This window comes from Rhynchophorus ferrugineus, unplaced genomic scaffold, assembly GCF_030347505.1.
Source record: "Rhynchophorus ferrugineus isolate W39M unplaced genomic scaffold, kcgeb_rfMv2 rfM4, whole genome shotgun sequence".
NCBI lineage: Eukaryota > Metazoa > Arthropoda > Insecta > Coleoptera > Curculionidae > Rhynchophorus > Rhynchophorus ferrugineus.
Window position 1 is genome coordinate 50,189,614 of NW_027472583.1, and position 12,395 is coordinate 50,202,008.

At 32.1% G+C, this 12,395-nt stretch overlaps 2 protein-coding genes across 9 annotated transcripts in view; both read right to left on the reverse strand.

The window, feature by feature from the left end:
* The window catches only part of LOC143196500 (ornithine decarboxylase), a 149,474-nt gene that overhangs the window by 105,049 nt on the left and 32,030 nt on the right, over nt 1-12,395 (reverse strand). The window lies entirely within an intron of this gene.
* Ih (hyperpolarization activated cyclic nucleotide gated potassium channel Ih) overlaps nt 652-12,395 on the reverse strand; it is a 332,983-nt gene continuing 321,239 nt past the window's right edge. For 6 of the 8 annotated variants that reach the window (XM_076404223.1, XM_076404224.1, XM_076404221.1 and 3 more), the window contains 4 exons: nt 11,436-11,654; nt 6,950-7,214; nt 6,099-6,387; nt 3,709-4,175 (listed from right to left, as the gene is read on the reverse strand). In XM_076404223.1, coding sequence (XP_076260338.1) covers nt 3,854-4,175; nt 6,099-6,387; nt 6,950-7,214; nt 11,436-11,654 — 1,095 coding nt within the window. In that variant the 3' untranslated portion in view covers nt 3,709-3,853. Of the gene's footprint in view, nt 4,176-6,098; nt 6,388-6,949; nt 7,215-11,435; nt 11,655-12,395 lie in introns of all 8 variants that reach the window. The other 2 variants (XM_076404225.1, XM_076404222.1) reach the window with 1 other exon arrangement.

Sequence of the window (12,395 nt, forward strand, 5' to 3'; positions counted from 1 at the left end):
TCTTCATTCATGCTCTATTCATTCTCGTCTACTGATATTTTTAATATACCTTTTGCATTCTAAATGACATTAGGTACCAAATAAGCTGAATGTTAAAACAATTTGTTGAAACACTCATTTTTTCTGTAGTTCTTAGGATTGTGTGAGTGCGTTGAAAATGTCTTTTCTGTGAATTTTTCATCTAATGGTCGAAAATAATCAGAGTTTATCGTTCTATCAGTTCGGAGGAATTTATGAACAAAACACCTTTTACAAAACAAAACTTTTACGAAAGAAAGTATATTAAAACGATGCCTAATTTTTAGTTATTGCGGCGAATATATTGGACTTAAAATGTGAGTTCCTCGTGACGAAGATGCACTCAAGCACTTTAGAAGCTGACATGAGGCGACTCACAGGCTAGTTACTGCATCCTATTTGTAGCTCAACACACGAGGATATCAGATTAAAATATAATAATCAAACATGATTTAAGACATCTTAAATGTTTATATAGACCCTAAATAATATTCTTATAAATATAGATACATAGATTGTGTTTGAATTTGTATCAAAAAATTAAATACAACTTTTACTGAAATTATGAAAGGCGCTTATGGAACACTATATTAATAATGGGATAGTTAAAACTAAAATAAAGAAAAACAACGATAGTGTAAAAATGTAGCTTTATTTTTATAGAACAAAAGATTTGTAACAACTTTACTCTGAAATAAGTATACGACTTTTCATTACTAACAGTTTGACAAAATAGTTTAGCATTGCATACTTAATAGGAGGCACTTTTCTACAATATTTCCTAACAAAATCCAAACTGCACCTAAAGAATATTTCGCGTAGGATCGTTTCCAGGTCCTGGAAAGTAAAGATTAAAAACGTTGGTTCGTTACATCACCATCATTCCTTCATTGTACTATTTACTATATTTATATATATCCGTCTCCTAAAGAAAAAACGAAAACAAGTGAACGCTACAACTGAAAGCTTCTACAAAACTTAACGAGTATATTTTCGACAAACAATCAGCTATCACTTTGATTACCTAAAAAAGAAAGATGGAAATCTCTACTGAAAACGAAATATATGCTTAGAAAAATTTACAATATTCCTTACGAGTGAATCACCAATAGATTTTGGAAAAACTATGTACCATTCTTGAAATGAAGAGTAATATTGTTATTATGAGCGTCGTACATGACAATTTATTTGCTCTTAATTTTTTCTAAGATTGAACAGAAATTATTTTCAAGTCTGTACTAAGTTCGGTGGTGAAAAATGCTTTGAATACGAATAAAGAAAATAGAAAATTCAGTAATATGTTTGCCACGCGCTCTTGATATATATTTTCTAAATTGTTATTGCGACCTTAATAATCATGTTTTTTCTTCTAATTATTTTAGTTTTTGCCCTAAAAAAATGTTCGCTAAGTTGCTACGATGTTACAGAACCAAAATTGTAATATATATTTACAGGTAAGAATAAATATGACACTTTTGTGCTAGAGTAATTCATCCTTTTGAACTTTGTAGATATTATTATTTTCCTTTGTGACTAGTACAGAATACCGTGGATAGTTCCTGAAAAATAAATATTTATGTCATTCCTATCTGTATCCTGTATGGCAAGATAAATACTTTCATTTTATAAAATTGACTCAAATTACTCCATGATACATAAGAATCACTTTGAATTTCAACAGATTCATACCATAAAGTAACTTAAGACCGTGTAATCATTCGTTAGCAAGACTAATAACATTGCTGGTAACTAATAAATAATCTTTAATCATTAACAAACGTCCGTTGGCTTCAAAGACCACAAACGATAAACCTTGAATCTCACTCCCTTTCAACAACTGTCTTTTCTTAAAATAAACGTGAAAATTTTAGCATTGTATTGTGTCAAGGTACAACACACGAAAGAAAATATTTACTAGTCAGAAAAAGGGAATTTCAATGGATTAATGCCATCATTGTTTTGATCCACTATGGTCGAATTACTTTTGACACAATACATTTCAAATGTGGCACCTAAATAACGAAATGATTATTTTAATGATTCCCTAAAGTTATTAGATGATAAATTCCCATATTATTGACATTGACGTCTTAGTAGTAGCTTTGTAAAAAATATCATACTTTGAAAAACTGTACCATTTTAGATCAAGCCAAAAATACTTGTTTTTGCATTCTCTGTTGTTTTTTTTTAAATCTAAAACAAAATGTAACTTCGTAAACTTGTTTTGCAAGCATACAACGAATACAGCAGATTAAAATTTTAAACTAAATGTGATTAAACTACACCGAGAAGGGATTTAGATCGTATTTTAGATAGTTTATCTTTGTAGATATAGTTAAATTTCGGATTTAATGTAAGTAAAATAGGTTGCTTATGTCAAATGCTTGTTTGTATGTTTGCTTGCTTATATACCTAAATCCCTTTTCGCATCTAACTCATACAATTTCGTAACATAAATGTATTTAAATATTTTAGATCACAGCTAATAGTGAAGATTTCTTCTTTAATATTATTTACTTTAATATATTACATGTTCATTTTTTTTAAATCTAAACAACCAGAGGAAATATACAAACTGGGGACTCTTAAGAAAAATACACCGTGTTCGACTGGCTGTAGAGACTTGTTCAAATCCTGCAAACTCATAGATTAGCAGATATAATAGTAATACCGGATTATAGAATAGAAAGAAATAATTGTTAGGCCTATGTTGCGTCATCTCGACCTTCATCTACATGATTTTTTTTTCGAAAAACCTTCTAATATACTGGTCTGCAGGAAGCTGACTGCAATTATTTAGCCAATAAAATAACAGGATTGGTTTTGGTCTGTGCGTGGCAGATTATTTTAAACTCTATTTGAACGTTTGCTGCAATTTCGATTTATTTTTTTTTTGGGCGGAATAAGAATTCTATGTAAGCATCGTTGTTTGCCACGCCCTTAAGAAGTAAGATCCCTAAACATTTTGGCAAAACTATTACATACATATATAATATGGTTGGAACGCAGCTGGTTAATTAATTGGAGGTTTAAAAAATATTTGCGCATTCGCCATTTCGTCGAAATATACTTTTTGATATTTTAATACGGTATTTTCTTACTGTAAAATAAATAATTAGTGATAAACGGATTAATAAATAAATAATTAATAATATTACTAGTGTATATCTAATTTTAAAGTTATCTACATGATATTATCATCGCATTTCGTAGGTTGATATTATAATAATTTGAGATATATCCGCAGTCATTTAACAAAGATTTTCTTTTCTCAAGACGAGATTGTTTTGTGCTTAAAGCTGATTATAAGTGAAAATTTTTAATGACGGTTAGATATATTTAATTAGACTTTAATTACTTTAATAAAACATATACATTTCTTAAGAAACTATAAAGGTATATACTACAAAGATGAACATAATTGTTATAATTATAATATCCATAAGTGCATAAATAGAAGCCGGAAATTTTTGATAATTAAATGTGAAATGATAGATTTCAATGACATCTTATATATTAGAATGAATGTGCTATTGTTGTAAAAATATTGTTGCTATATTAATGAAGATGCAAGATTCTATGTTGGGGGAATACTGTTTCTGTTTTATGATAGATAAGGGAAAAGTAATTTGGCATTACCCAGCTGCGTTATCATCGTCCACACACAGACCATCGTTCAACACATACTTTTTTGAGCACCTATTAAAGCTAAACTTTCTCTAGTCTACATATTGCACAACTGTAGCCAGTGTCCTTCGCACCTATTGCTTGTGACAAGGCGATGGATCTCACGCATCAGCGTCCTGAGTTGTGGACACTAATGCGTGGAATGACGTCATTGAAACGTCGACTCCTTGTGTAACGTGTCGGATTTATGAAACGGTCGCCCGCTACCCTCCACCCCCATCAGCTGCATGTCCTGCGACACGAAGTTGTTCTCGGATTTCGGCCGAGGCAGGGTTTTCTGGAGGGCGCGACCTAATTCGTGCAGACTCCGATCGCTGCTGTGCATCTTCGCTACCGACTCTTGGGAGAGGTTTACGTGATCTGCTTCGGCGGCTAGTGCATTCACTACTGCATTAATGGTCTTGCTTTCGCTACCCAGGTCTTCCTCACGGTGAGCTAACAGATTCGGGTTCTTGCCGATCTTGTTTAGCCTAAAATTATAGAAAAAATTGTCAGTATAAAGAAGCAGGTATCATGGGGATACAAGGTGATTCGTTTAAGTGTAAATACCATTAACAGTTAAAATAAAACAAAGAACATTTGATAGATTCAAGGTGATTTCAGATTTCTTCCATAGTATTGTTTTTGCTTAATCAAACAGTTTGATTTTACCAATATCTAAGTATGAGATAACGTGAATAATAGATTACTTATATTTCCAATTAAGCAGGTAACTCAATATACATTTTTATAATAATTCTATGATACAAAGATATTTTAATATGATCAGTACGAATTTATCGTACATTTAAGCTCTAAAATACATCTATATCAAATCAGAATTAGTTTTTGTTGAGTTAAATTTTAAATGCAAATATGTACATCATTAATTTTCATTTGGTACCAATGAGTTTATTCTTATTTATTACCACCCCAAATGTCGATCAAAAATGTTTTACCTCAATTAGGTAAATGAAATTTGACAGTTCGTTTAGGTAAGCGAATCACCTTGGATACTTGCCATAGTTGAAAAAACATATCCAAGTAGATAACGGAGTAAATAAAAGTGCATTCAGGGGTTGCATAAACTTCTAAGTTAGACAGAATTCGTCTAATGGAAGAGATAACTACTTAAAAAAGATATACTTTTAATTTTAACAAATCACAGTTTCGCCTTGAATAAAACTATATTTAGTACTATTGTTTATATAGATTTTAATCATTAACATATATTGGAATTATTGTTTTTAATAAGTTGTATTTAATAATGAATCAAAAAATAAATAACATTATGAAATCTCTCCTAAATTTTAAATATCTGGATGCTTTGAATGAATGAAAACAGTATTAATAATAGAAAAAGTGTCATTTGGGTGCGATGGTGTACTTTGAATTTATTAAATTATGTTCGGAACATCGCACTTTATTGTGTTGGTGTTTGTGTACTGTGTTTTAGTGTTAACAATCGTTTCCTACGGTTTTAAGTCCTCTAAGAATATTTCCGTTTAGGTAAGAATCGCCCGTTTTCTTTTCAAGGATATTATCCTCCAAAGGACTTAAATAAGGCAGATCAAACTTTAACTTTATTATTAAGAGCATCTCAAGAACAAAACTACAGACAATACAAAACAGATGATATGGCATTTTTATTAGATATATAGATATTATGTAACTTTATAGAGCTGGTTAGAATACTCAGCAAAAGTCAATGCAACTACTATGAAGCGAAATAAGATGTTTCCATTTCCATTCTGATTATGTTTTTGTAACTTTACATGGACCATTGCTGAAGTACTCTTTGATATTGTGCAAGATATTTTCTATTTATATGTAACTATAACAATAAATAATAATAATTACCAGCCAAGTTACAATAATGAGTATGGGAAGAAATTTTACCTTCACTTCACAATTTCAAATATATTTTCTTATCATATGATATATAACATAGGATAACATATATAAGGTGATATATGAGACATAAATTGAATTATATATATGTTGTAGTTTCCGGCGAATTCATAAAATTATACGAACGTAATTGAAAAATAACTATTAAAATTTAATTGGCTTCCTTATGTTGTAAATTTTTGGAGTTATGTGTTTATATTGCAAATTTTTAGGGTTATTATAAGTCAATAAAAAAAACATGTCTATAATTTTTTTATAGAATATATATTAAGATATTAATAGAGTTATATGCAATTATCTAACCGTTCCAAGCGCATTCACCATTATACTAGAAGGTTGCTTATTCCCATACTCAACTGCAAAGAATACGGACGAAACAAAACAATAACGAATGAGGGGGGGATCAAAACGTACATGAAACGATACCAACACGCCACACAAAAAAGAAGCGATTACACAGTCATAATTTAATAAAGCCCGTCGAGGGGCGTGTGTATACCAACCACCTCACTGACCTCTCGGCCGCCACCGATTCCATGGTGCGCCGCATCAAGGGGTACTGGTCGAGGACGGCGTTGAAATGGTCCACCGACAACGAGAATAGGTTACAGTAGGTCTCCGCTCTGACCGAGGCTACACGGCGCGCATTGGTCAACAGACAGATTTCGCCGAAGTAGGAGCCGTCGCTGAGGCTGGTGGCGACCTCACCGTTAGCCATGACTATGTCCACGATACCTTCCTGGATGAAGTACATCTTCGATCCGATCGTTCCTTCTTTTATGATTATATCACCTGTAAAAATAAATGGTTAATCATACAAGTATATTATGTTACATATACAGTGAGGCCAATGGGATAGATATCTAATTTCAGTGTGATAATTAAAATAAAAGTATAGTGCATTCAATAAAACGGCGAACGTCATCAAAATTTATGACGTCAAAACCTTGCTTGTTGCCGGATGAACTTTGAGTTTTAGTTCATTATGGGTTTGACGTATAACAAAATCCTAATCCAAATAAAATAATGAAACAAAAATAATGTATAATATAATTTATTTTAAATAATTTTGCAGTCGTTTGGCAACCAGGAGAATTTTGTAGGCTGATTCGATTGCATGTTTGAACATATCAGATAGCATTGTATCTCTTTTTAACTAGAATACAATGAGAAGGAAAATATTGTCTGATTTTAAACGAATTTACAAATTGCGATAGGCAATATACTTGACTTGATGACGTGAGTTTACTGCTATTCAATATACTATAATATAGTTTTCGCATAGTTTTAGTGGTTGATTGTTTTAGTTAGGCTTATTGAGAATAAATACTATATTGAAATAATTATAAGTTACCAGGTTGGAAGACTTCATATTTCAGCTTGGTCACCACGTCCGAGACGAAATTGGAATCGGCGTTGGCGAAGAAGGGAACAGAGGCCACCAACGAGCGACAGTTGTAGTTGATGACGTCCTCGCGAAGCTTCTCCGACAACTCGCCAAGGATGATCTCCTCGTCGAAGAACTTCCCTTGGTAGCGGTGTTCGAAGTATTCGGTTATACGTTGACGCATTTCGCGTGGTAGCTTTCTGTAGGCCATGTACTCCTCCACTTGTTTAACCTTATAAAACATAACATTAGTTCATAACATTATTAATTATAGATAATACAGCTATTAATATATATTAATTATATTAATAATTATAAAACTGGCCAAGCAACTAGTTCAAATTATTTCTTTCTAAAATGTAATTATCAAATTTTTATGAATTATGTTTGACATAGTTGGTATTAATTAGAAGTAACAAAGTATCATTAAAATGAGTTTTAATGATAGGAATGATAGGTTATTAATTGATGCTTTTAACTCAGGTACATATAAGAAAACAGAATATAAACTACACATAGTTAGGTATGAAAGGTTGCATAAGACTAACATTTCATTTTAGATAATGAATCTAATACTTAATATTTATTTAAATGTAATACAATGTGGGGCAAAGTTTGGTTTTCACAAAAAGTTTATTTGATGTTATGATTGAAAAATTATATCGCCTAAATGGTTAGTGAGATTCGCTAGGCAACTTTCGGTTCTTTTTAAGGCATTTTTCATGACATTCTGCAATATCTGAGGCTGAATTTCTTCAATTTCATGACGAATTTTGTTTTTAAGATGTTGAATCGTTTGGGGCTTATTCACATAAACTTTTGATTTTAAAAACTCCATAAGAAAAAGTCTGGTGCTGTTAAATCCGGAGATCTGGCTGGCCATGCTAAATCGCCACTTCGCGAATTTAGTCTTCGTGAAAAAACGTCATTCAATAATTGAATTGTTGAACGAGCTGTGTATGCTGTGGCCCCATCTTGCTGAAAATTTCGAATCATGTCTTTGTACCATTCAACAGTAACAGTAACTGCAACACCTTGGTTACTTTCAAAAAAATAGGGACCAATGATGTGTCTAACATGAATACCACACTATACAGTTGCTTTTGGATGCAATGATGTTTCTTAAATTAATTGAGGACTCTGTATTCCTCAAAACCGACTGTTCTGCTTATTGACGTGGCCACTGAGAAGAAAATGGGCTTCACCGTTCATTATTAATTTAGACAAAAAATATTTAATTTCATCAGAGACTCTTATGATTGCATTACTATACTCAACTCGTTGATCAGGATCTCTCGGTAGCAATTTTTGGACTAAATGAATTTTGTATGGGAACATTTTCAAATCAGTTTTCAAAATTCGCCTTAAACTGTGTGTAGAAATGTGTAACTAGGAACCACGTCTCCGAATTGATGTTTCTGGAGACCCTGCAACACTATCGCGCATCAGAGCCACATTTTCAGCGTTCCACGTTTCAGAGACGTCCGTTGTCTTCCAGAACGAGGCCTGTCTGCTGTCGTATTGTAGTGTCGAAAACTCGCATGTAAACAATAAATTTTGTGGTTTTGTGAGGCACTGAATGATTAGGATATTTTTGACGCAAATTCCGCTGAGTGGCAATAATGGAACGATTATTTTCAATAAATATTGTCACTATTTCTGCTCGTTCTTGTGGCGTATATTCATCCATTATAAAATCTGGACGTCTATACAATGGTTAAAGCCAAACTGAGCTAAACATCACATAACCAAGATGGCGTGCAATCAAAATGGTAGCGACACTTTTGCCCCATCTGTTACATTAATTTCAATGTCCATATAGGTATAATAAAGAGCAATTAAAACATCTAATCTATTGATACTTGGAATGGTTTACATATGTTATTTATATATTTTGTTATTAATTTCAAATGCAACAAACCAAACATATAGTTGAACAAATTCGGTCAGCTGCAAAAGATGCTACCCCAATAGCAAAGAGAAATCAGAATATGAAGTAATTTACCCCCTCGAAATTAGAGAAATGATAAAAGAAAGGCGAAAAGCTAGAAGAGTATGGCACAGAACCAGAAATGCTGCAGACAAAACTACTTTTAATAGAATTAGCAATCAGACTAGAATAGAAGTAGTAATCAAAAGATCAAAGAATATTATAAACAGAATTGCTTTCAAAAGTATGTAAGTGAATTAAGCCCACAAGCAGACAAAGATTATTCGGTATGAAAAGCAACTCGAAGATTTAAAAGACCAATATTCGAGTACCGCCAATTAAAAATGATCGAAATGAATGGGTTCGACGCAACGATCAAAAAGCTGACTTGTTCGTACAATACTTAGCTAATATATTTCAACCTAATGATATAGAATCTACCATGGATACATCTGTTTATCAACCCGATGTAGATCTAAATTTAATTTCACCATTGGTGCCACTGAAATTTGTAACGTCAATTCTAAAAAGGCACCTGGTATAGATGACATTTCACCTGCATTATTGAAAGAACTGCCACGAAAAGCAATCATCATGTTGACATATATATTTAATGCCTGTTTGAGGCTGAAGCATGTTCCGAAATGCTTTAAGGTGGCACAAATAATTATGCTCAAAAAACCTTACAAACCTGCAGAACAAGTCGAATCTTACAGGCCTATTTCGCCACTACCTGCAATATCAAAGCTATTTGAGAAACTAATATTTAAACGTATTAAGAGTTTTGTAATAACACCAGATTTTCAGTTTGGTTTTCGAAATCACCATTCAACAGTCGATCAAGTGCATAGAGTATCTGCGGCTATTGAAAGAGCGTTTGAGGAAAGATGTTTCACAAGCTTTTGATCGGGTTTGGCATTTGGGATTAATCTGTAAGATGAGCAAATTGTTACCGCGTAACTATTGTCAATTGCTGGAGTCATATCTTTTCGGAAGAAAATTTAGAGTATCGCACGAAATTACGTTCTCGACATTTAAAACTATTTCGGCTGGAGTTCCACAAGGTAGCGTCTTAGGACCTCTCCTGTATCTGCTCTACACTGCTGACATTCCAACAACAAAAGAAACACTACTTGGAAGTCTAAGTGGCAGTCAACAAAATCTACAAATGGACGAAATATTGGAAAATTCAACTTAATAGCTCCAAATGTGTCCACGTTAATTTTGCATTGCGGCGAAATAATAAAACTTAATTATATCACTCAATGGAATCCATCTTGACGGTAGATTAAATTGGAAACATCACGTTAGACAAAAATCAAAACACATTAGAACCAAAATAAAACAACAATACTGGTTAGTCGCAAGATACTCTCAACTTGATCTAAAATCAAAGAGGTTGAACTATAATACAATTATAAAGCCAATTTGGACTTATGGGGTGCAAACGTGGGGTTCTTCGATTGATTACCAATGCCTATCGCTACGTAACCAACGAAGAACTGCACGCTGATCTGGAAATCAAATGGATTTGCGAAGTTATCCAAGATTTCGCCTTGAAACACGAAATATTACTAAATCATACTAACGTGGGAGCAATACAACTGCTGGACAGCGAGCAGGACGTCGGGAGATTGAAGCGAACAAAACCATACGAACTTATATAAAATGTATACCTTTAGTGTAAACTATAGCTATAAGTTATTATAATTTTGTAGTTGAGGAATACATATTGATGTATTTTCTCGCACTCGTCTTGCTTGTGAATTAATCCAAGTACAAATGAAAAGTAATAATAAATTAATGTATAATTAAGATTGTATTAAGCGTATCTAATAAAGATGTTCAGTTAATAAAGTGTTTAGTAAAGATGATAAAAAATTCAAATGTTAACATTTTCAAAGATTTATTTAAAATAAAATTGCCTACAGTGAAACTGATAGATAAAAGAAAAAAAATGGAACATGCTAAGAACGGTAAAATACAAACATTACATTTATGTACTAATTATTTTGTTGTATGAAAATAGAGACCTTCATTTTCTGTGGTAAATGTGTGTTTATATATTTAAATATAACTTGTCCAAATTTTTTACATGTAAAATAACTTTATTGGCGTCAGAGCATGTAATAAATCACCCCATGTTTTACTTTTTATCCCATATATAGTTGAACAGATATTTGACAGAGGTTCGTGATTTTAATATATTATTTTAATATATTGATAAATTTATGACAATTAACAGAAAAGCGCTAATTTTTCGCATAAAACAGAAGAGCCTTTCAGTAACAATTTATTTATGATTTAAACTGCATTCATTTGTAATTATTTATTATTAATAATATTTCAATATTGAAAGTATGAATGTGCTATTGCAATAGTACATTTGTAATATTTTTATTTCGATGTTTAGTAGATCATTAATAGTAGTATTTATTAATAACATTAATTTAATTGATTGTGGCTTATATTGAAGCGAATAAATGAAATGCTAAAAATATTGAGCACTTGATATGAGTGTACCTTTTCACGATATTGTCTCCTTGACGAATCCAAACTTTGTATCAAATTTGTAGCGTGACCTAGAAAGAGGGCATAACATGTGGCACCAGAAATCATGGATAACATGGTCAGCCACATATCCGTTAATGATTGAGGCGGGAACCTGCCGTAACCAATGCATAACATATGGGACATGGCCTTGAATAAAGCCCATGAGTATTGTTCCAACCAGAAAGCTTCCTAAAAAAGTCAAAATATGTTAGTTTTTACACTATTTTAGTTATGTATTAACCAATTTCGATATGAAAAATATTTGTTCACAGGGAGATATTAATTACTTTGATATATATACATATAGTTTTGAATCCAACTGACTGTTTGTAACTAGTTTTTTAGACGAAAGTGTTAATATAATTTGTTTAGAATAAACTTATATACTTGTAGTATTTTATGGTCTAAAAATGTTTTGGTCTTCTTATTCCAGATCTGTTCAATCGTTACAACCTCTTCGTTAACAACATAGAGCAGACACTGTGTCGTCTTATTCAGTTAACAATTCTTATTCAGTTAATCTTTGTCGGGCACATGCAATAGTAACAATACTCATTCAATTACAAGAAACCTCTTTTCACATAAAGGCCCAGCCTTATGTATTCACTTGTCTTTAGGAAAGTTATAATCCCTACAACTGCTACAACAAAGTCATCACTTTACAAGACCTTGTTCAGCACAACTGCTTCGGTTTTAGGTTTTATTCAGCTAAAGCACTCCAATCTAGTCAAAATTTCTTCAAATGAAATGAAACGAATGCACTACATATGATTCAATCAGGATTAAGTGAAGTAGTTAAGAAAAAAACTTAAGCAGACTTTCTGTAATTTCTTTTCCTTTGATTTTATATTAAAATTGATCAACTAATTATTTATTATTTCCACTTTAGTTTGAAATATAATGTAGTTCCTAATCATGTTGTACAATCCT